This window comes from Balearica regulorum, chromosome 5, assembly GCF_011004875.1.
Source record: "Balearica regulorum gibbericeps isolate bBalReg1 chromosome 5, bBalReg1.pri, whole genome shotgun sequence".
Lineage (NCBI taxonomy): Eukaryota > Metazoa > Chordata > Aves > Gruiformes > Gruidae > Balearica > Balearica regulorum.
In genome coordinates this window covers 8252896-8276199 of record NC_046188.1, presented here as the reverse complement: position 1 = coordinate 8276199, position 23304 = coordinate 8252896, and the positions used below count along the sequence as shown (strand labels likewise).

General features: G+C 41.8%; 1 protein-coding gene and 1 long non-coding RNA gene across 8 annotated transcripts; one reads left to right on the top strand and one right to left on the bottom strand.

Moving 5' to 3' along the window:
• The first annotated feature begins 1032 nt into the window (after window positions 1–1032).
• Window positions 1033–20495, top strand: WDR89 (WD repeat domain 89). Of its 7 annotated transcripts, none has more exons than XM_075753363.1 (4): window positions 1033–1081; window positions 1465–1550; window positions 13417–13454; window positions 18861–20495. In XM_075753363.1, exon 4 carries the CDS (start codon window positions 18892–18894, stop codon window positions 20059–20061), a length of 1170 nt encoding a protein of 389 aa, XP_075609478.1. In that variant the 5' UTR covers window positions 1033–1081; window positions 1465–1550; window positions 13417–13454; window positions 18861–18891; the 3' UTR covers window positions 20062–20495. The 7 variants fall into 7 exon arrangements, with proteins under 7 accessions (XP_075609478.1, XP_075609476.1, XP_075609477.1 ...); XM_075753361.1 differs by having other exon boundaries at window positions 13417–13472; XM_075753362.1 differs by lacking the exon at window positions 13417–13454 and adding an exon at window positions 3934–4018.
• LOC142601974 (uncharacterized) lies at window positions 5945–15391 on the bottom strand. The gene is made up of 3 exons (XR_012835535.1): window positions 15149–15391; window positions 14690–15046; window positions 5945–9468 (listed from the first exon to the last, which is right to left on the bottom strand). It is a non-coding gene; the product is annotated as an uncharacterized LOC142601974 (long non-coding RNA).
• Window positions 20496–23304: the final 2809 nt, after the last annotated feature.

The window sequence follows — 23304 nt, the reverse complement described above, 5'->3', positions numbered from 1 at the left end:
AGAACGGAACAAGGAATTCTGAATTCTAACATTTTGGGCATTATTAAATAAAAAGTTAAATGAAGCAAATGTTAAAGATGCTGTCCTTCTTCTAATAACCTATATGTGCTAGCCTGTTAAATTGCATGTAAAAAAGGGGAGGAAAAACTACCATTGGGGACTTTAATTGGAAAAAGTAAGAGTCTGGAAAAAATGTAGCAGCAAGCTGAAGGGAAAGGAAATGTCGTTAACCCTCCTGTCCCCCCTCTTGTTTGGGTCCCTCCCAGCACATAATCCGTCGCTGCTCCTGCTGTCCCGGAGCACGGCGGCACGGCGGCACGGCTCCGGAGCGCTGCCCGGGGCTGGGGGACCTGGGCCTCTCCTCCGGGACGGCACCGCTCCGCGCTCCGCACGGCTGTTCCTTTCAGGCACTGTCACTGCTGAAAAGATACACAGGTCAGTCCCTAATCCAGTTGACTAAATCTGATCTCGTGGGCCATGGAGCAAATTCTCCGGTTGCACGCTCGCCTTTTGGGTGACTCTATACAACTGTCGGACATGACATCATTTTCTTTTCGAGGTTCTCGGGGACGGTGCCAGCGAAGCCGAGCCATGGCTGCGAGCCGGCACGGCGCCAGCCGTGAGGCCCTGCTTGCCGCCGGCAGCCCAGGCTCTGTCGGAAGATGCAGGCCGTGGCCTGGCGCCCGCCCCGGGGCCCGCGGCACAGCGGCGTGATTTCATCAGGCAGCGCCAGCGGCTCCTGCCCCTTTAAGAACCGTTCACGGGTCCCGCAGCGCGGCCGGTCGGTGCCGCTCAGGGGGAAGGCCGCGCCCCCGATGCCATGGCAACAGGGCGGAGCTCTCCGTGTGCCGCGCGTCGCCGTCGAGAGCCAATAAAGTGGCGATTGAAGAGTTGGGGCCACGCCTCCTCCGCCGTCTGCACCAATCCCCTTAATCTGCGTCGCTTCCTTTCCCTGCCGCCAAAGGAGGGAAGATGGCTGCCGGCGAAGCGGCCGGAGCAGCCAATGGGGTGGCTGGGGAGGGCTACGGGGGCGGGGCCTACAGGGGGCGGGGCGGGGCGCACGCGGTGGCGGCCGGCGGTGGTGCGCGGCGGGACGGGAGGGGGCGGCTCTGCGCGGCCGGGGTAGGGACCGCCGGAGGGGTGGGGGGGTTCTCCGGGGCGAGGGGGAGCCGTGGGCAGGGCAGTGTCTGCCGGATGGGCGTAGCTGCGGAGAGGGCGGGGCGGGGGGTGCCTCTGAGGGGGTTCGTCTCTGGTGGGGGCTCCTGTGGGGTTTGTGGTGGGGGACGATCGGGGGGGGTGGTTTGGGCTGGGAGAGCAACCGCCCAGAGATGCCCTTGTGCGTGGGGGTTGGACATCTCTTGGTGTGTGTAGTGCCCTGTGGGGTAGGGAGGGGAAAGGGGGGGGGCGGTGGACACGGCTCCTCAAGTTTCGTTCCCTCACCGCTGGCTTTTCTTCTTTCATTAGGCCAAACTGAAGCATCCCTTGCCTTGCCGATAGTGATGCTGCCTGTGTTGCTGGTAGAGCGTGAATAAAACCCCTCGACTTACACTGTGAGTTTATCCTGTTACTCAGCGTAGCCTGGCAGCTTAGAAAGACTAACTCTGCTCTTAGAGCACCCTGAGCAGGGGGTAAAGGGCTGGTGGAGGGTTGGCGCTGGCCTGGTCACCCTCTCTAGCTTTGATGCTGTGTCTGGGAGGGAGCGGGCTAGCATTGAGCCTGGCATGAGGGATCGGGTCAGTGTATTGCTGATTTGGGCAGGCGCATCCGATTAGAGTTGTGGCTGGCCACTTATAGGCTCTCAGGTTTAAAGTTAGGACCTGTATTGGCAGACAAAATGTGTTTATTAAGAAGTTACCCTGGCAAGTACCAGCTGACCTCACCTAGGTTTGGTGAAGATGAGGATCTTTTTTAATAATAGTAACAGTCTGAAACAAAAAAATCTAGAGAAGTTAGAGGAAGAAGAATAAGTAAATGCTTTTATTTGGTGTTTTTAGTTTGATTTTTTTTTCCTTTGGGAAAAAAGTGAAAAGAAACTTCTAAAATGTTTTTGAAAAACAGAAAAATACTTGGAGAAACTACTGCCAAAGCTGTGATACTTATGTCCTTAAATGATGCTTTATGTAACCAACATGTATTTCAAAATGTGCTGGGTTTGAGAACTAACTTTTTCCCATGGGATATGGAGAGTAGAGTTGTTAATGCTGTGTTATATTAAGGACTCATGTTGCTTATAATTATATAATTCCAAATTAATTTTCCCTAGAAATGTATTATATATTTGGAAGAACATAGAAACATGAGGTCTCTTCTTGCTATGTTCTTTTTTGGGTCTGTAAAAACTTTGTTCTCACAACTAGGCTGTGTTAATGCCTTTTATTTCCTAATATTTTAAATGGGTTTCCTGTTTGAGAGCAATCATCCGATTCAGTGATGTGTGTGTGCAGAGCAGCTCCTATAAGATGACTTGAGTTGTGGACAGAGCAACTGGAAAGGTTTATGTTCACGTGTATCCCAAGGATTGCTTTCTAGGTGCTAAATTTACGCAATACTTGTCTAAAGTTTACATGTTGGTTTCTGTTTGTTTAGGGTTAAAGACTAGGGTAGCTATTAGCGTTTTCTTCCAAATGTCTTTTTACTGGGGCAAGGAACAGCCCTGTAGGGAAGGTGGGCATAGGACTCCTCGGCAGCCTCTGCGTACGTAGGCAGTGATGTGAGGCCTGGTCAGGTTGAGGGTTTTTTTTAATTTATTTATTTTTTTTTTTCTCTCACTGCATGGGTCTTGAGGACAAGGATCCTTTGCTGGGCGGCCCTAGGGTCTGGTCTGTACCTCATGTCAAGTCAGACTGCTGTCGTTATGTGCTGGCAGCACTTCCCAGCTGGGTTCTGCAGCTTTGACATCCTTTTACTGTAGCTGTACAAATAATGTGATTTCTGAGCTTGTCTGAAAAAAAATCAAAGGGAAGGAAATCTGCACTACTGTGCTGATGAGCCGTGTTGATGTAAAGTTGCCCATGTAGACTTCTAGGGTTTGGTTTTAATTGGTGAGTGAAAAGACATCTTATGTGCAGGTCAGCTTCTCCTGTGCGATGACAAGTCTGTTAGTGGGTTTCACACCAGATGTAAAAAAAAAAAAAAGAGTGTTGAGACTTGTGAGTCGGAGACTTGGTAAGGCCAAGTTTTGGAGGTGAGTGTGGTTTGTGACTTGGAAGTAGTTTGGGTGCAATGGAGGACATAAGAAAGGCAAGAAAACAATGTGTTGCCTATAGCTACGTGGGGTTGGGAAGTTCAACTTCACACACGCCTTTGCTCTCTTCAGACTTTAGCCTGATCCACTGTCCACTTATCCCTTAGCTCTTCCCCTTCTCATGTTCCTGTACTCTTCCTTTAACAGAAGTGTTAAATAAATTCTTGCTGGTGCATTGTCCTCTCTTACTTCCTCCTGCACCTCCTTTTCCTTCCCCTTTCTTCCCTGCTAAGCTGCCCTCAGACTGTTCCCTCCTTCCCACTTGCAGCTGTTGAAGCCCTGGGAAAGGACAGCTCTACTGCAGCATTATGCACCCACAAACCGCTTTGCTGGTTCAGCCCTGCTGAAACGTGTTTTGTTAATTTGGGGGGCTGGTGCAGTCAGCGAGTAGAGATGGGACACGTTCAGTGCAGTCTGTAAAGAAGCTTAGAGCACTTGATTTAGGGTTGGTTAGTTAAACAGATGTGGAGGTAACTTGGTGCGTGGACGTGACCAACCAGAGTGTGTTGTTTTAGCTTCTAAAATAAATGGGAGCCAGGGGGATTGTGAAATCGTGTATAGAAGATTGTTACTTTAGCAGGTAAAACTTTAGACTGGGAGTGAAGGATGTCTGATGCTGAAATGTTGCCTTCAGATTAAATTTCAGTAGCTTGCATGAATTGTTTCTATGATGTACTTTTTTGTCTTAGCTGACACTTTGATCCAAGTTTCAACAAAATCTTTCAGTGAGAATGAAGCAGGAGATGGGGATGGACAGCTCGCTGGAAAAAGAAAGTAAGCCAATTTATAGAACTGAAAAATTCATGCTCAAATTGCAAGACAAATACTGAGTAATTTCATTAGGCTGTTCTGAAGGTCCCAGCATAGAATGTGTTTTCTATCCTGTTTCCAGGCCCTACAGGATATTTGAACTTTTTCAACAATCAGAATATTTTCTTAGTAGTGGCAGGAAGCAAATATTGCACAGCTGTCCATTTTAACAAGTGCACATTAATATTCTCTTAAAAACTCTTCAACCTGATACATTTTTATTCTCTTTATGTCAAGTGTTTAAGTCCAGAAGGACTATTGCATTATCTAGTCTGATCTCCTTTGCAAGACAAACCAAACCATCTGTACTGTTGTTTATACCCTTTACAGACATACATAAATTTATCTCCCTTTTCACATTATCTGAAGGCACTTCTTTCAGACTGTTAATATTCTCAGATTTTTGTTGTTATTTTTATTATGCTATTTATATTGTTGAAAATGTTTTGAGGTGACCTTAATGATTAGCTTCAGACTAAAAGCTGCAACAGAGGAATGAAAATATTTTAAAACCTCTTAGTCGCTGTTGTTTTGCTCTTTGAGACTTGTTTGATGACTTCACTGTGGCCTTATAAGGGCACTTGCTATTTTTCTTTAATTGTCTAGTTTTCCAGCTAATGAAAACTTAACGAAAAATCAAAACTAAAGGGTTCCAGAAATAATTCTTTTAATATAGCAACTGAATCTTATCTCTGAAAAAAACAGGTGCATTAAAACCCTTATAGTTCTTATGCTGGATTTAAAATAACTGATTCAAAGAAATCCTTAAAGTAAAATTACTCTTTTGCTATATTGCGCTATATTGTGCTTGTATATAGCACCAATTCAATTTGAAAATGTTGAGCGTCTTCCTTGCAATTTCACTTTGCTTTTAGATGGATGAATGAACATTGTTAATACCTGTAGCCACTGTGGATGTAGGGTTTTTTCCTTCATCAGAATCTTCAACTTTTTTCTTTTTTCTTTTTTTTTTTTTGATTAGCATCTTTTCACTTGCACCTTTTCTGCAGCTAGCCATAACTACTGTGATCTTTCTTTTTTCCCCCGCCTGTTATTTTTAATGTGAAGCTGAGTAATAGTTTTGCCTAGAAATAAGATGTAAAAGTGCTGTACAATTGGTAAGCAGTTAAATTGTTGAAATGACAACCCAGCATTTAAGTAAAATTGGCAAATTGCTTGCTAGATGGAGTTACATGCTGGCAGTACTTGGAATAGGAAACTTCAGAAGCTGATTCTTTTTCAATAATTTGAGGATCTTTTAGTAATAAGCATGTGTGTATGTTTGTTGCTATGCGAATGACTGAGTGAGCTGGAATTAAGTGTTATTAGTCCTTTGTGGAATCGGAAGGGACAAGCAGATGGCTGTGAGAGCAAAAATTCTTGTTTAGAAACATACAGATCTTTTACCAGCAAACCTGACTTGAGTTTTGAGGTAACTGAAGCTCATTTTAGTTTACTTGATATCTGTCAGTATATCTAAGGAAGTACATGACTCAGTTTTGAAAGGGGGAAAAATAGATTTTAAGGAAAAATTAGTTCTAGTGATTTAATTCTCAGGTAACTATTACTGTGTATGTGTATTGAATGTTCATAAGAGCCAAATGTGAGTGTAACAGATTGAGAGAGGAAGAGTTTTTTAGTTGTTGGATTTGGTTTGTTCCTCACCTTCCCCAGGGAAAATTGGTGATGGGTGTTTCTGGACTTGAGACTTGCTGGATGTTTAGAGAGCAAATAGAAACGCACACAAGTCAGTTGTTCCTTGTGTGTTGCATGGAAATACGAGAGTTGCATCTTGCGTTGTCATGAAGTCTGAAAGATCAAAAGCTCTAAATTGAATTCACAAAAATGAGACTTTAAAAGAGAACGTGTAACTTATTTTTAATCTCTTTGGCAGATCAAAAAGAAAAACTTGCAGTGTAGTTGAATTATTTTTTTTTTCTTCTCCAGTTTTTGTTGGTAGACAGTTCTAAGTGAATGCTGTGATTTTTGATTAATAGTCTGATTTGAGGATCTGAGGCTTATAAAAGGAAGAAAAAAAATGCTGGTACCTTAATAACATTCTTTGCAGTACTTGAGGCAGATCTCCTATGCCTTGCACTCTTAATTAAGTCTTTGTTTCCTTGAATGCCACTCCGTTAAGGAGAGAGCTTATCATAATGGATTAAAATTAGCAGAGGAATATATAGCTGTAGTAAAAAGAGTAAGTGCTCTCCTTTTGAATTGCGTAGTCTAAACTTGTGACTCCAGCTCCTCGAAGTGATTGAGCTGCTTGCGAGTGGTGGTCATTAGTGACATCAAGTGGGCTGAGTGCGAAATAACAACTTCTGTCCGTGGGATAGCCTTGTCACTTCCAGCTCGCTGAGAAATTGCCATAGTGCACGTGTGCTCAGCCGTGCTGATGTCATGTTTGTGTTGCACTGAGAGATGCAGTCACCGCAGGAGAGAAAGTCGTCAGCTCTAGGTTGCAGAGACGGATAAACATTCAAACTTGAGAGGGAGGCATTGCATTTCCCACGCTGTTTGTAGGGCACACTTAAATCCATAGGCTTTTATCCCAACAATTTCAGAGGCATGGGGAGAGGAAGCCACCTTAAGCTGGAAGTTGCATTCTTTCGGTGCACTTACATACCCTCTTAGTACGGTCTTAATACTGCTTCTGAAACTATGCAGTAAGCAAATATTGTTTCTTGCTATTGTCTGTCTGGCAACGTGGTATCTTCCAGAAAGAAATAGTGAGCCAGCTTATCTTGTAATTGCTTGTTTTTCATTTTGCCTTCCTATTTGTGTTCTTTGCTGTGCAAGGGCTGTTGTGGGTGCTCGGCTGATGAGGCTATAAAAGTACATTAAGACAGTCATCAGAAGTTTTTGTCCCTGCTGTTCTAATTGGAAGCTATTTTGAAAGATAAACTTTATAATTTCTGCTCCAAATTTTATTTATGGTCACTTCATACTCTTAAACTGTTGTGCCAGTATTGTTCTTGAGTAGCTCCCCTCCATCCTCAGCATTTATTCCTTTGATGTATTTGTAGATAGTAATCGTATCCTCTCTCAGTCTCTGTCTTTGCCAAGCTATACAAGGCAAAGCATCCCAGCTACTTCTTGTAAAATAAACAGTCCATTCCCTGGATCATCTAACCCGTCCTCCTTTGTACTTGATTATGGTTTAGTTATCAAGAGACTGGCTTCAGCAAAGAGCCCTGCTGTCAACCTGCTATGACCTTGCAAAATATGGATTGACTAAAGCATGGAGAACAAACTTGGCTTGAGAGCAGGGTTATTAAAATGCATAAAGCTCTTGACTTTGCTTTTTATCCTTGTCTTGTTTTGTGGCAATGCACTGTCTGCCGAAGATGTTAGAAAGGTCTTTGTGGGTCTCAGAAAAATAAATTCCCCACCCAGGTCTTAGAGGTGCTAACAAAAGCATATAGTTTTTGTTGTGCTTCGCCAGCAGGGATTGTCTGTGTTGCTGCATACAGTAGTTGTCTTGATCAGAAAGTGGTAGACTATCAATACATACTTGCTCTTTTGTCCTTCCCTTTTGCTATTCCTTTTTTTACTTCTGAGTCCTAAATCACTCTTGTAGTGAAAAAAGAAGTTGAACGTGAACTTACAGTGCAGTATGCTGGATCACAGTGCGTTTGGATGTTACAAAAAGGGAAAAATGATTTTTTTATCTGTGTATGGCATTGGCGAAGCTAGTACTGAAGTGCTGTGTATGGTTCAAGTGTAAACACTGTCTAAAGGCTCTTGAAAACAAAGAGCTGAAGAGTATGCCTTGCAAGGGTACAATGTGCACATACTTGATGCCTTAGCATCTTTTATAGAGACTGAAAGGTAAATTCTCTTGAACAGGATAGAATCAACATAGCTCTAAACCCCTTTATTTCAGTCTTTTCCATCCTAGTGTTGTCACTTAGATGACATCTTTTCCTTTTGTCTGCTACAAAGCATTGAAAATTGAGCTTAGGGCATGATAAGGATTCAGCAGAGCCTCCAGCTGTCAGGCTGTGCACAAAGAGCATGTTTTGGAAATTGATAGTCTGTGAACTGTCACGAGCATGCAAGGATCTCCAGTTTCTCCTGTTGCTTTGATACTGGAGAGGTTCTGACAAATTACCTTGACATGGTGATGTTCTGGATTAGCTAAATATCAAAAACGAATATTGTAGGATGCAACTGGTGAAGATATCTCAGTGATCAGCATGTTCCTGGGGAAGCAAATGAGAATGAGAAGTCATTTCCTCTGCTTAGGCTTGACAGATATCTGTGCTTGTGCAATACATCTGGAACTGCAGAGAATTGCTTAGGCAGTGATGTTAGTGTAGTGTTAAAAATTGCCAAGCACGTGAATGTTGTGTTTGGAAAATACCAGTGCCTCATCTGCACATGTAGGGGAGTATCTTCTTATCAGTTCACCAGCAACATCCCTACTGAAGACAAGAACTTGGGTTTTTAACAAAAGAATCTTGAAAATATAATAGTCTTGTCTTTTGAAGAATGAGTTCTGGTAACGAAGTGTACTTAAGCTAAATTACTGTTGTGAAAGAATTTCTAAAATATTCTGATAAATAAAACATTTTATCTCATTATAGGTCTTTTGGCACCACTGTGTGGTAGTAGGAGCTATTTTTCCTGCTGTAGCTAAGTTTCTTTATATCCTTTTATTCCGGTTGCTGCTAAATTTAGGTTGAAATTTTGCAGGCTTCCTGTGGTGTAGAAACAAATTCTTTGGAAGAATTTCAGCAACAATTACTAATATTTGGAAAGAATCTTCTTTCTTACTTAATTTTTTTTAATATGATGATGTTGGTACCAAGTGGCAATGTCTAAATTGAAGGAAATAAATGGTATTGTTTCAGAGTCACTAAATTATTCATGCACCTGCATAAGTAATTTTTTCCTTTCACCATTCTCAGTAGGGTGGATCATTGGGGTTGCCCATTCATGTGGTGGTTTTGTTCAGCTTAAAATGGCCCTGAAAATCATCACTCTTGGAGTCTTTTCTTGTGATCCCAAACTTGAAAGGACATCAAAGCACTTTTTGATTGAGGAATTTGCAGGCGCATTGCAGCGTTACTGTGAATTTTGCATTTTATCTTGTAGTGTAGATGTTCAGACCAAGGCTTTTTCTTTTGAAAGGTTGCTGTTGACTGTATTTACTAATGTTTGTGTACGCAAGTATTAGTTAGGCAAATACTGTCTTTGTTTCACTGATTAATAAAGAGTGAATGTTGCAGCTTGCTCAGAATTACTTCGTAAGCTGTTCTGCTAGAACCAGGACTAGTAAGTATTTGTAGGCCAGGGTCTTGTTCAAGTCCACTCAGACGAATAGCTTTGTTTCTGTCTTCCTTATCTGAGAGATGATCATCTTGGTGCACTGCTCTAGTGCCAGGTTAAACAGCAAGCTCTTTGACCTTTTAACAAAAGAAAATGCTGTTAGTGAAAAGGCATTTGAGGAATAGTTCAGAGAAAGGTATGAACCTTCTCTTAGCTGCTCATGGTTATATTGTGGAAACGTGAACGGAGAAAAACTTAATACTGCATGCAGGAGAACGTTGTACCCTACATGTTTGCTTTCCAACAGTTGCTGGCTGTATATAAATGAGAGACTGATTAGTTCTGTATCTTCTTTCCTATGTTTGTGGTTACAAAAAGTAATGTCAATATGGTGTCTACGGTGGGAGGTGCTCACAAGAGAAAGGAAATGACTTTTCTGTGGTCACTGTGGTCTGATGAGATAAGCACAAATGCAGAATGCTGAGACTTGGATTCTCTTCAAGTTTTGCAGCGGATTGACTGAATAGCCGTGGTTATGTTACAGACAGACACCAGGACACAAAGGTACTGTGTTCTGAAGCTGTGAGTTAGCTAGCATCTGCTGGAGTTCTGGGAGCATTTATGTTTGCATAGCACTTGGACAGTGAAGTCTTCTGGAGCTGTTGGGTGCACACATTCCCTTCCACTCCTTGTGGGGCTGTTAACCAACATCCTGGGTCCCATCCTAGGAGGAGGTGTTTGTTAGAGGAAGCGTGAGTGTCGCAGGACTGGCCATGACTTCCCTGGTAGATGCTACCCTTCTTTTAGAAGGCGATCTGGATGCCTCACCCCATATGTTGTTAGTACTCCTGGGCTGGAGTACAGGTTAGGTGCTGTCTGTGCCTAGGAGGAGGGGGGGGAGAAGGGAGGAGCAGTAGGCACAAACTTTATATTTAACCCCCATCTCAGAGACTTGCTCCAGTACAAAAGCCAAGGCCCAGTGCTAGGACAGTTTTCCTCGCAGCTCTTGCCCATTCCGTAGAACCCACCTGAGGATGCAGAGTTTGTCATTTACCTGGTCAGAGGCTGTAAGCGTGCCTTTTAGGCATAGATCAGCTTTCTCAGAGGGTTTTTAAATAGAGTATTTTTTACAAAAATAAAGAATATATAGAATTTGAAAGATAAATGTCCCAATTACAGTATCTCTTTCTGTAATTTAACCTTTGTCTGGGAATCTTTTGGATCTGTCTTTATAAAATAGGATTGGTTCTGCTGCAGCTTCTGTCAGCTTGATCTGAGAATAGCCATGAGAGTAAAATAGAGCATCTCTTATCCTCTTATTACTTTGCAGTCTCCTTTATTGGATGACCACCTGGATGCAATAACATCCTCTACCTGGTGAGGTCACTACTAGGAAACCTCCCCCTCACATGAAGTTCTCAATTGGATCCAGTTGCTCCTGTCAGAGTGTGATTTTGGTGACAGAGAGCTTACTTTGCTGCTCCTTTGTTAGTAGGTCTGTGTCACTAGCATGGAATTGGATGAACAGAGAAGATTGAAAAAGGAAAATTCTCAAACATGTTTGAAATAATGTTTGACACAGCTTCTTAAGAATATATAGAAACTGTTTCCCATCTTTTAGGTTAGGGTCTCCTGTATTGTTCTAGAGAAGGTAGTTTAGCAATCTGAGCATCAGATTTTAATTTTGACTTAAATTTGAAGTGAAAATTACTAATTTGAGCATTTGTATAGTTTTGTATGGTGTCTTCTGGCTCATTTGAATTTTTTTAATTGTACATTGGATTGTTCTGCACATGGATTTTTCTTACGATGGCTTGTCATCTGGGTCCTTTGCAACTCTTTATCATGTCTTTTGGTTCATGAGTTTGTATCAATAAGCTTTCAGTTACTCAAGTTTGAATGTTAATTCATTGCAATTTGGACCTGAAGGCATGCCTAGATTTTCTAATCTCGCCTGCTCCTACCATATTTTTCCAGTGTTGGATGCAAAATCAGAATGGGTCTTTCTAGTTGGAATGCAAAATCTTACACCAACAAACTAATCTTCAAAGTTTTCTTTTGATGAAAATATTCGATTGTGCTGGTTTTGGCTGGGATAGAGTTAATTTTCTTCATAGTAGCTGGTATGGGGCTGTGGTTTGGATCTGTGCTGAAAACAGTGTTGATAACACAGGGGTGTTTTAGTTACTGCTGAGCAGTGCTTACACCGAGCCAAGGCCTTTTCTGCCTCTCACCCCACCCCAGCAGCGAGTAGGCTGGGGGTGCACAAGGAGCTGGGAGGGGACACAGCCGGAACAGCTGACCCCAACTGCCCAAAGGGATATTCCATACCATATGATGTCATGCTCAGCATATAAAGCTGGGGGAGAAGGAGGAAGGGGGGGAGTTGGGAGTGATGGCATTTGTTTTCCCAAGTCACCGTTCCACATGATGAAGCCCTGCTTTCCTGGAGATGGCTGGACACTTGCCTGCCGATGGGAAGTGGAGAATGAATTCCTGGTTTTGCTTTGCTTGCGTGCGTGGGTTTTCCTTTACTTATTAAACTGTCTTTATCTCAACCCATGAGTTTTCTCACTTTTTTTACTCTTCTGATTCTCTCCCCCATCCCACTGTGGGGGAGTGAGCAAGCGGCTGTGTGGGGCTTAGCTGCCAGCTGGGGCAAAACCACAACAGTCCTTTTTGGTACCCAACATGGGGCTCAAAGGGTTCGAGATAACATCAGGTTTCATCAGAATGTGCTAGATCGAATCTATAGCTGTTATTGTTGTTTAGCTATTAATTGGCAGGCACCTGTGCTTGCCGTGGGACTTGCCTGCCTTGCTGTATAGTAGATTCTGGTGCTCGTTAGTGGCTGCTTTTTGCTTTTGTTGCTCACTGTACTGCTTATCATCTTACTGCGCTGTGCCTGGGAACATTTTGATAACAGCAATGGCGATGCGTCTGGGCTGGCAGATGGCCAGGGCATTGCTGCTGGTTTTGTGCTGCTGTACTGGACAGGCTGGAACTCCCATGTGAGCTCATATTGAAGGGACTGTGACCTGTGGATGAGTCCACGCAGGAGCAGGTGCACCTCAAAGTAACTGTGGCTGTGGGTAAGTCTATGCTGCAGCAGGTATACCCCTGGAGAGACTGTGACTCATAGATAAGGCTCCACTGAGAGCAGGTACACCCCTAAGGGACAGCAGTCTGTGGATAAGTCCAAGCTGGAGCAGGGGCAAGGAGAGGAGTTCATTGCAATGCCCAAATGGACCGGCGTAGAAATTGTAATGGAAATACCTTTAAATTGTTGTAACCTGGGATTTGAGTTGCACATTACAGGAATTACTATAGCAGGAGCCACCTGAACCAAGGGAGGATAAGCCTTTCAAGAAGCAGTGTGAGTGCAGCAGTGACCCGACCTGAGCTGGCTTTGGTGCCCAGTAACTCCACACAGCGCACCATCTCTCCTGTTGTGAGTGACCACCATAACATAGGGAGCCCAAAGTCATGGGCTGAATGAGCTCAGTGGACATTTTGTGGATGTTTGTGGACATTTTACAGACATTTTACGGGGATGGTCCATAGACTAGAGGAATGCTATCTGTGTATTGTATCAAAGGATGAAAAGGGGTAGGGTAGTTAATGAGAAAGTATTGGACAGTGGGACCTGAGCATGATGTAAATGATGTGGAGGAAGGGGTGGAGAATGTGCTGATTTTGGCTAGGGTAGAGTTAATTTTCTTCATAGTAGCTAGTATGAGGCTATGTTTAGGATTTGTGCTGAAAATAGTGGGCTTTATGATTTATGCATTTAAAATTATGCCGAGTCAAATCTAAAAGTTCTTTTTGTGTTCTTTCTCTCTCAGTTATCTGGTATAATATTCAAAAAGACGTTTTCTTTCTGAATCGACATGAACACCTGCTTATGCCCTCAAAAGATGAATACACGAAAGTTGTTGTTTCCTTTTTTTTTAATTATTGAACCCCAAAGCACTGAGCACCTGTGACTTTTTCCCTTTGTTCTCTCCTAGCTCTGACTCTTATTTTTTCCTCTAACCAATACTGTTGTTTAAGGCCATTTCCTTGGTTCTCTGTCCCACCTACAGCTCTTCTCTCCATCGCTGAGCAGGATTGTACCCCCAAGGTCTGTACTGGTGGGAGGGTAGGAATTGATTTCATGGAAGGCAAATAGTTTGGTAGACCTAATTTTTTTGCTCTTCCCATAGATTTTGTTGTGGCAGTGTTTTATCTTTTTCTTCCGTTCTGCTCTCTTGATATAATACTTTTCTCTGTACAGCAAATTCAAAATTACATGGAGTTTTTTTCTTGCTGTGCTTTACATTTGGAAACTAGATGTAGCTGATTTGAAAGGATGAAGTAATTCTCTTGGCAGTTTACATCTTGTCTCTGCACTTTAGCATAGCCTCCTGCACATCTTATTCCCTTCCTGCTTGATAGACTAAATGCTATTCTGTTTGCCTTAAAATGGCTTTGTGGGAATGCTGGAAAAACACCTTATCTCTCTGCTTTGGTAAAATAACAAAATCAACTATAGGAGTTTGTATCCTGCAGAAATTATGCATGCCTGATGAGTGTTTTGTGCTTCCCCTCAGCGCTTAGATCATTTGGCTGATCCATCTTCTGTTGTGAAGTGGTGCCAGTGAGGAGAGGTCTCTAAAGGCGTTTTGCATTAGTGAAGTGCAGCGTACTAATGCATTTTCCTCAGCCAACCTTGCGCTTTGCATTTTTGTTTTAAAATGCAAACCACATGTAATGTTGCATGCATGAATTGCTTTCCGCTGCCCAGAGCTCCAGGTTTGTTCTTAGTTTGTTCTTGAACTTTTAATAATAGTGAAAATAAAGGGAGGGTCTATTTGCATTGTTTATAGTAGGAAAGAACAGTACAAGATTTCATCTACTGCTGTTCAAATCCCTTGCTATTTTTGGTATTTGACCTCTGCAGAGAAGATTGCCAAAACTACAGGTTGTTTTCATTTTTATTACGCGTTTCTACCCTCCTACTCTTAAGTTACTCTTACGTTACTGATTAAATCTTTGAGGTAAAGTTCCATTTCTCCCACATTTTCCGCGGTATTTTTCAGAGAGGTAATTTTATGTTTCTATATGTTGTTGAGCTAACATTCCCATTTGGAAATGAGAACTATGCAATTTGGCAGCGTCTTGTTTACACCACTAAAAGGAGAAGGAAAATAGCTTACAAATTGCTGGTTTATTTTTTGAAAAACTTTCTGGATTAAAGAGGACTCATAAGCCTGGTGGCTGGAGTTGAGACTGCAATGTTTAGAATAGTGCATAAAGAGCACAGCAGTGTATGCTGAGACAATATGAAATGTTTAGTTTGTGTGGATAGGTGCTTACCTTTCATTTCTCTGTCAGTGGAAAGGCCTGCTTTCGGCACCCCTGGCTGTTTGCTTCTGGTTGTGCTGTATGGTTGCTTCCACACTCCACTAGTGAGCAGCACGTAACAAAGGCCTCTGAAAATCCTGTCCTTCCTCTTTGGCATCCCTTCCGCTTCGTGCCTTCTGTTCTAAAAATCAAGCTTATTTCTTTTTTAAAGGAGCCTTGTAGGATGCCTTGGAGGTCAAAATGTTTTAGGTTATTTCAGAGGACTGTATTTATTCTGAGTTCCCAGGATACAATGAGTTTTGAGTGTCCTTCAGGAACCTGCTTGTTTCTGGTAGTTGTGATATCCAGATGTGCAGGGGTAGCATATAACTGTGAAGTTAATTCATAGAAGAGATCACATGGATGTAGTTCCAGAGGACTAGATACAATAACACAGAGGTTTCAGGATTAATTTGTAAAAGATGGCTTTACCTTGTTCAGGGGGTGCAGATGTGAATGCAGCTGTTACACGCGAGGAATGGTGGTTGCTGACGATGGGACTGGCCTTCTCTTTCAAACCCAAGTGGCCAGCCGTAGCCAGACACCTTCAGCCAGATACTCGTGTGTCATCCAAGCAGTGGTGTCTTCCTGGCACCTTCGCATCACCTGGATTTTGTCTGTGTTGAGACTGTAGATCCAGACCATGGGCCACTGTGAGTTGGAATAAGTGAAGAGCCTGAATTTAATTAGCTACCTCCTTTGCTCAGAACGTGAGGTACCTTGGGGAAAGAAGAGGTTTTGGCCAGTGCTCTCTGATTTCTTCTGAGACTGGAGCAGTTCAAGAGCAAGGCCCTACCAAGTCTGTGTGTCAGACAGTTGGTCACATTAGCATGAGCTGTTTTACTCCTTGATCGTCTCAACTGGCTGTCGTGCTATATCTGAATTGTGTCAGGTTTCAAAGATGCCAACTTTGCCAGTGGGTTCTTTGTGGCAGAAACAAAACAGATACCTGTGTTGTTGAAGTTAAGGAGTGCTAAACTGAAAGTGCGTCACTTCTGTGGTGCAGAGCACCATGTGCTTTGTAGGTGGCTGCAGTCCAATGCTTAGTTATCTTCTATTGTGTTTGGAAGACCATTGTTTCCTATTTGTCTCATAAATTTAACACAGATCCTATTCCTGCCATTTAAACTTTCCCATCAAAATACAACAGTGACTTCCCCTTCAGAAAAGGAAGGGCTGGCCGCTACACCCTGAAGTTTGAGCATGAATTGTTTATATAACCTTCAATCACAATTTCATAATAGTTGCAAGACTTTCTTACTAGGGCAGACATTTTACTGAGGTTTTTAGCAAAAACCTGGCTGCCATCAAATGCAATTTTAAGGCTTCTTAGTTGTTGCAGTGGAAATAGAATTGAAAACTGTACCCTCCAGCTTCCTGATGATACAAATTGCACATCTGTCTAGAAACACGAACGGCATTTTCTGGTATTACAGAATAGCTGTACCTATGTCATTTGGAGGTAAAAGCTTAAAAGCTGTGTTGGGCTAATTTTATTTCCCAGAAAATATTATTAAATCTGAATGAACAGGCTTTTGCAGACTCTGGCTTTTTACAACATCTGGGTACTTGTAGAGTTCCCTCGCATTCCCCTCCCCAGCAGTGAAAGCTCTGACATGAGTGTTGTAGAAACTGCTCGTTGAATATTATTCTCTATCAAAATCAGTAATATTTAAACAACTGCAGCTTGCTTTCCAAATGGATGACATTTGTCAGGAACATGTCTGTTTGAGTTTACTTGGCCTTTGGAGTATAAAAAGTCTGACTATTTAGAGCTTGAAATTGAGGTCAGTCTGGAAAACTACATTTTTTCTTACAAAAAGTTTACACAGAGAACCCAATTTTTTTAGTAACCATAGCACTACAGGATAGCGGGTTTATGAAAACTCCTTTCTCCACCTGCAATCATGTAGTTTTGAAATGGCATTTAAGTAGAAGCTTCTATTGTAAGTCTTCAGTAATTTGGATTAAGTAAAAGTTGTCCTTACTAATAATATTAAAGTATTTTATTTCTTAAATCTAAATTATTCATTTGCATGGAAGTTTAATACTTTTGTGTTTGAACAGTGTAACGAGCAGTGTTTGAGAACAGTTTGCTTTATGTAATAGTTCTAGTAAAGCCTTGTTCCATTTGAGGACATACCCAGAAAAGTAAGTAAGGAGCAAGCTCTGTGGGTAGAGTTGTACGCCAGCTAATGCCAGAAAACATGTTGAACTACTTCTCTTCAGAGGGGAAAGGAGTTTCCACAGGATGTCTGCGTTTTATGGCAAAAGTTACTTGTAGATGTGCTCTGAAAGGTTGCTTTGATGTAGAAGATTAACCTGGGGACCTCATTGTCAGGATATTACTGAGGCAAATAGCTTAGTGAGATTATTTGTGACTTGGGAATTAAGCTTTTATGAGTGTGCCTACTTAAGCTGGTTTTTAAGAATTTGCTCGTTTGTCACATGGCATCATGAATATTTGTATATGCCAAATAGGAGGGGGAAAAGCAAAACCCTGAAACTACAAACACCACCAAGAAGAGAGAAAAGCAGAATGAAGTTTTGTCATAGCAACTTTTTCTTTGTCGCTGGTCTCTTATGGTCCGTTAAAATAATTACCCTAAAACAAGTAATACATGGAAGCCTGCTAATTCCATCCCTAAAAATCCAGCCTGAAGAATTTGCAGAAAAATTTATGGTGGGACAGCTGGGAAGGCATGAGAATATTTTCTTGCATTCTGGGTCTGCCTGATTTTTACTCCATTTCTGTTTGGATTTTTTTCAAAAAGGGTCCTCCCTGCATGTGGTAACTAGGATTGGGTGCTGGCTTAGTCCTTAAGGAAAGGAGGAGAAGTTTGAGTACTGCGCTTTACCTTGATTTGCATTACCTGCAATATCTCTACCAGTGAGAAGTCACTGGAGTGTTGCACCCCTAGAACCTGCTGGGATTCCCTCAATGTTTGTTTTTTTAACACGGAAGAGTAGTCCAATTGAACCTGTAATTTTAACATAAGTCATTCATGGGGACGGTAATACTTACTTAGCATACGCCACCAACATCTTTCTTTAAAAAGTGGTTGCAGTTTGTGAACTCACTAAAACCACGAATTGTTTGTGATGGCAAATACCTCTCTTATATTTCATATATCATTTAAATGCTTCAGTATTTTTTCTGACTCTAAATCAATGAAAGCCTTCACTGCAATTACAGAATTGAATTTTCCTTTGTGAAAGGAGAACTCAAGTCCTTTTTTTTTTTTTTTATAGAAGTGAATCTATACATGAGAGAATTGAGTGAATATTGTTTAATTTTTGTTTTGCTTGGTAAAATTTGTATTTGTGTACCTCACTGAAATAGTATGTGTTTCTAGGAGGGTTCAGTAGTGCCAGAGAAGAATTGCCTCTGAAGGGAAGATTTTTATCAGTTGCACTAAGAGCCAGCATTATGTGGTTTTTATAGGAGGCTCAAAAACCATTTAGGTTCTTAGGAGAATTGATGAAAAAGCCAAAGGTGCTGAATTCCAATGATGTCATGTAGCCTGTTTAGGTGGTCTGTGGTATGCAGACAGGTGTTTATGTGCATCATTGGGCACCTAAATACTTGTAAAATTTATCTCATCTGGCTGTTTCAGGCTGTAGTTCTACATAATTCTGGTCTTGTCCTCTGCCTACCCTTTGCACGTCCCCCAGCAGTAAAGTTCACCTAAGAAGTCTCCTGCAGTTTTACTGATGCAACCGTTTGTGGGCTGTGCCTCCTAGCAGCTCGTTCGAACAAAAATTATTCCTCCTTAGGTAGTGGTGATGACTTCATTTTCCTCCCACTTGTGGAGAACGTCACTTTACTATTTACTTTATAAAAATAATAAAGCATATTTAGCTAAGTGACTTTCACAGGATTCACAGACAGACTATTTAATCTTTTAAGGGGATTATATGATGTAGTGCTGACAGTCACAAGGGACTGAACTCCTTAACTCGGGAAGCCTTTTCCGGTTCTCTGTTTCTGTAAAAGAAGTTGTAGTGGGTAGGGCAGCAGCATAATTGAATTTTGGCTTCATGCAGTACCTCTGTGCAAGGTGCTTTTTCATATATATTTTTAGAGCTAATATTATTTCAGAATGCTACAATTAAAACTCACCTTGGATTTTATTTATTACAGGTTTCTGACAACGTTAGGAGCAGCATTTGAGATGACTGCAGTGGAGAAGATTGAGGAGCAGCTTGCTAGTCTGCGCATAGCAAAACGTTCTACGCTAAGTGAGGAACCTGCTTACTTACTGGATATAGACGTCTCCAAACCTGCTCAATCTGAAAGCAGTCGCTTTGTGGCAGTTTCGTGTTCCAATAAGTCAATTAGGGTTTATAACAGGGAAACATTAAACTTCCTGCGGGAGTACAGTAGCCATCCTGGGATACTTAATGGAGTCAGATTTTCACACACATGTGACAGCATAGTGTTTTCAGCATGCAGTGACGGTACAGTAAAATGTTGGGATATTCGTTTAGCAACTCAGAAAGCTGTGCAGATATTTAGTGGCTATCCTTCGAACGTTTTCATCAGTTTTGATGTCAGCTGCAGTGATCTCATCATTTGTGCTGGAACAGAAAAAGTTGAAAACGACACATTTCTGGTGTTTTGGGATGCAAGAGGCATTACAAACTGTGCCAGCGCAGCTAAGGAACCCTTGGGAGTCTATTCTGAAAGTCACAATGATGATATCACTAAAATTTGTTTTCATCCCATTGAACCCAGTTTGGTAGTTTCTGGGTCAACTGATGGGTTGGTTAACGTGTTTGACATTAACAAGGATAATGAAGACGATGCTTTAATATCAACTTGCAATTCAGATTCATCAGTAAGTTTTATTGGCTGGTCTGGGAAAGACTATAAACAGGTCTACTGCATGACCCACGATGAGGGATTTTGTTGGTGGGACATGGCTCAGTTAGATACCGAAGACCCAATAACACTATTGCATGTTCTGGATGTCAGAGACGCAGTCTGCGTTGAAAACGACAGCTTGCGTTACCTGGTAGGTGGCTTGTACCACGAAAAGGCGGACAAACTCTTTCTTATTGGGGGAGCGGCGACAGGAAACATTCACCTAATCAGCTGCGGCAGGGACGGACTGAGCCTGGTGGGTACGCTCTGCGGAGGACACGCTGCCACTGTGCGCTCCTTCTGCTGGAACCTGACAGATGAGTCTCTGCTGACGGGTGGCGAGGATGCTCAGCTGTTGCTATGGAAACCCGGAGCTGTGGAAAGGTCCATCGCAAAGAAAGCATCTATGAAGATCGCTTCTTCTGTGCAGAAGAGAGTAAGAGTTCACAACAGCTCCCTCAAAAGCAGGAAAAAGTAAAATTCTGAAAGTGGGAATCTCTGCTGTGTAGAGTTTTCCTGTGTAATCTCTCAGGCAATACTTGGCTCTGCTTTATTTGGCGGTAAAGAACTGCCTGCAGTGCTCGAATTCTACCTAAGAATGTATTTCAGTCATCAGAAGAATGCCTTTTTTTTTTTTTTAAGTTGTTAATATTAATCAGGAAAGAGTAAATGTTTGCTCTTGAGTTCTTGAACAACAGATCTTAAATCATATTACATAAAAATGTTTCTGTGGTTGTTTAATGTCTCAACCAACATTTTTAATGTGTAATAGGCCTGTGGCTTGCCTAATTTGTTACCTTCCCACTGAAATTCCATGGCATGTTTTAAAAGCTCTTGTATTGCATGCTGTATTTTGCTTTCTTTTCAGAGAACTTAATGAAATTGCTCAATATATTAAAAGATTTAATGTCACATCTTAATGCCTGAGGGAATTACTTCTTGATGAAACAGAAAATCAGTCCTTTTCGCACTGTCCTATCACTGATTATAACAAGCTCATAAAGAAGCAGTTGATAGAGCCGTATTTTTCATAGCAAAGATATGAATGTATTCAACCAAACAGGAACACGTAATCCCAAGCAGCTCATTTTTAAGTGTACAGGAATTGTTAAACTGGTGTTATTTAGGTCATATTTCCTGCATGAAAATACCCAAGAATCTTGCAAGCAGCTTCATTCTCTCCTGGTAAGTGCACCTCAGGGGGTGCACCTGGAAGACTGGGGGGATCTTCAGTAGGTCAAGGAAATTGATAAATATAACTACACCAGTGGTGCTGAAAATCCCAAATCCTGCTTTTGAAATAAGCTAGTATCACATTCCGAGTGGGAACGTTAAAAACCAAAAATGAACGCTGCCTTCTGAGACTGCAGCTATGGAATAACAGACCAATATGAGGAGACTTAAACAAAACTTTTTGGAGGTTCATGCATGTCCTTTAAGAAATGTCTCTCTCTGCAGGGAAGGTTTTCTGCTTAGCCATCTCTCTAGGGCAGCTTTGTTTCAGTATTCCATCAAATACCTATTAAGTGGTGCAAAAATTGCCCTGTACTGAAATGGTTGAGTCTTTACGCTTATTCTGCTCCGCTGGCAGACTACTATCTGCGCATCTGGCTCTGCACACACAATTACCTTCAGCCTTCTGAGGACCGTTGCAGTCAAATGGTGGTCGGTAATTATGCCGTAGTTAACGTATGCGGACTACGACTGAAAACAGCACAAGAGTATTTAAGAATTGCTTTGTGACAGAAGAGTCGGCAAAGGAATTGTGAGGGGTTGGGTTTATTTTATTGTGTGAGGGTGGATAGGTAATTCCTTCAAAACAAGTTTTGAACGTCAAGTTTAGAGGATTAACCTGGGGTTCAGAAACGGTTTCCAAAGCACGGAGGATACCTGTAGTATCTGGTTACAGCTATGCTGAAGGTGTCTCGCTCCTCTCTGAAACAAATGCTATTCAACCAGAAGTCTCAGATTTCCGCATGATATGTTTACAAACTGTCAATGTCCTTCAGCTACAGCTGTGCATCCGTAGTTGTTTTGGGTCTGCCTGTTGGTGAAAATTAAGATGATTCACTTGTTTTTGTTACTGTTGATTATTTAACAGTTCAATTTAAAGTTCAGCTTCAATTTAAAAATCACATTACTCTAAATTTTTTCTTATTACTTGTGTTAAATTCAAGTTAGGCCCAACATCTGTTGCTTTTCAGATGACTTTGTGCTATTTTGAGACAACTTGGGCAGCAAGTGTCATGGCTATGATGCACCTGGATCACGGGCCCTTTCCAGATTTATTCTCTAAGAAGTCATTAGTTATTGCCTGTTTCTGTGGAATTCACAGTTTTGTAACTGAGTTGACCAAAAGCTCTGAATTCCCCGTAATATCCTCGCAGGCCTGACTTGGTTAAGTACCAGTAGTTGCAGGTGGCAAACTAAAGGATTATTCTGAGACCTATTTCATTGCAACTATGACGTGTAACTTGCTTTTTAGGTGTTCATCCGCTCTGTTCCTGGTATCCTGACACTCTTGGTGGAGTAAGGCCTGTCTGAAATCGGATTTCTTAAAGACAGTTGCGTTTGCTGCGTACAGAAACGGTGGTGAGGGAGCTTTTGCTTCCCGCCGCTTGCTTTCGCGTGTCTGCTGAGCAAGATTCTGATGTGCTCTGCCAACGCTCTCTGGATTAAAGCAGCAGAGGTGGGAGTTTTGGTACTGAAGGGTTTGAAGTATTCAACCTGCATCTCTTATCTTGTTTCTGAATTTGACTGATACATAACAAATCAATATCCACCACAGTTAAAGCCATGCTTTTCCCTGAAAAGTTGGTTTCTTTCTTTTACGTACATAATTTAAACAACAATGGGAGGGGAAAAATGTATGTGTGTGTCTTAAAATTCTGCAAAAGCGCAGCAGCTGTCAGGAGACTCAGGCTTCTGTTGTCTCTGAAAATACTCGATTTTTTTCTTTTTTATTTTTTCTTTTGTGTTGACTTAATTTCAGGTTAATATCCATAAAATAAACATAGATGGAAACCACATGTTAACGAATAATTAGCATTGCTTACTTTTGGAAACTGCAAATACTATTTCATAGACCACAGAGCACATGCAAAATAGGAATGTAATCATGTAAATAGTCATAGACTTGAGATGAGGCAGGTTAACTTGTCTGTATTTAATCTCTTAGGGTAGTTTTGATGTCTGTAAGTTGTCTTCAACATTGTTAAGAAACATATTTGACCTTTATAAAACTTATGTAATTGAAACTCTGTGCAAGTAGCAGGCATTCAGAAATCATCGCCATGTGAATTGTTTAACCCCAGGGGAAGCTTTAATTCTGGAAGCAGTAGCAGATTTTTTCCAGTAAACGCCAAGTAAAAATCCAGATCGAGACTACCTAAGTGCAGAAAACAGTGTCCATCTTAATTCAGAGATGATAGTAAACCCGTTGTACAGTCTGTCTGAGCAGCAGGAGAATATCCTGCTGTGAACATGTGAATATAAACTTACTTGCATTTGGCACATTTCTAATTTTCCTCTGTTTCTTTTTCTTTTCTAAGTAAAACCCAACGCTTGCACGCTCACCATTGTTCTGTTTAAGGTGTGCTCCCATGGCATCCAAGCTTCCTGCCTCTTGTACTGTTCTACTATTTCATCTTGTCCGAGTTAAGAGACGTATCATGATGACATCCCATAGTCGGTGCGAAATTTCAACAGTTATTTCAGCAGA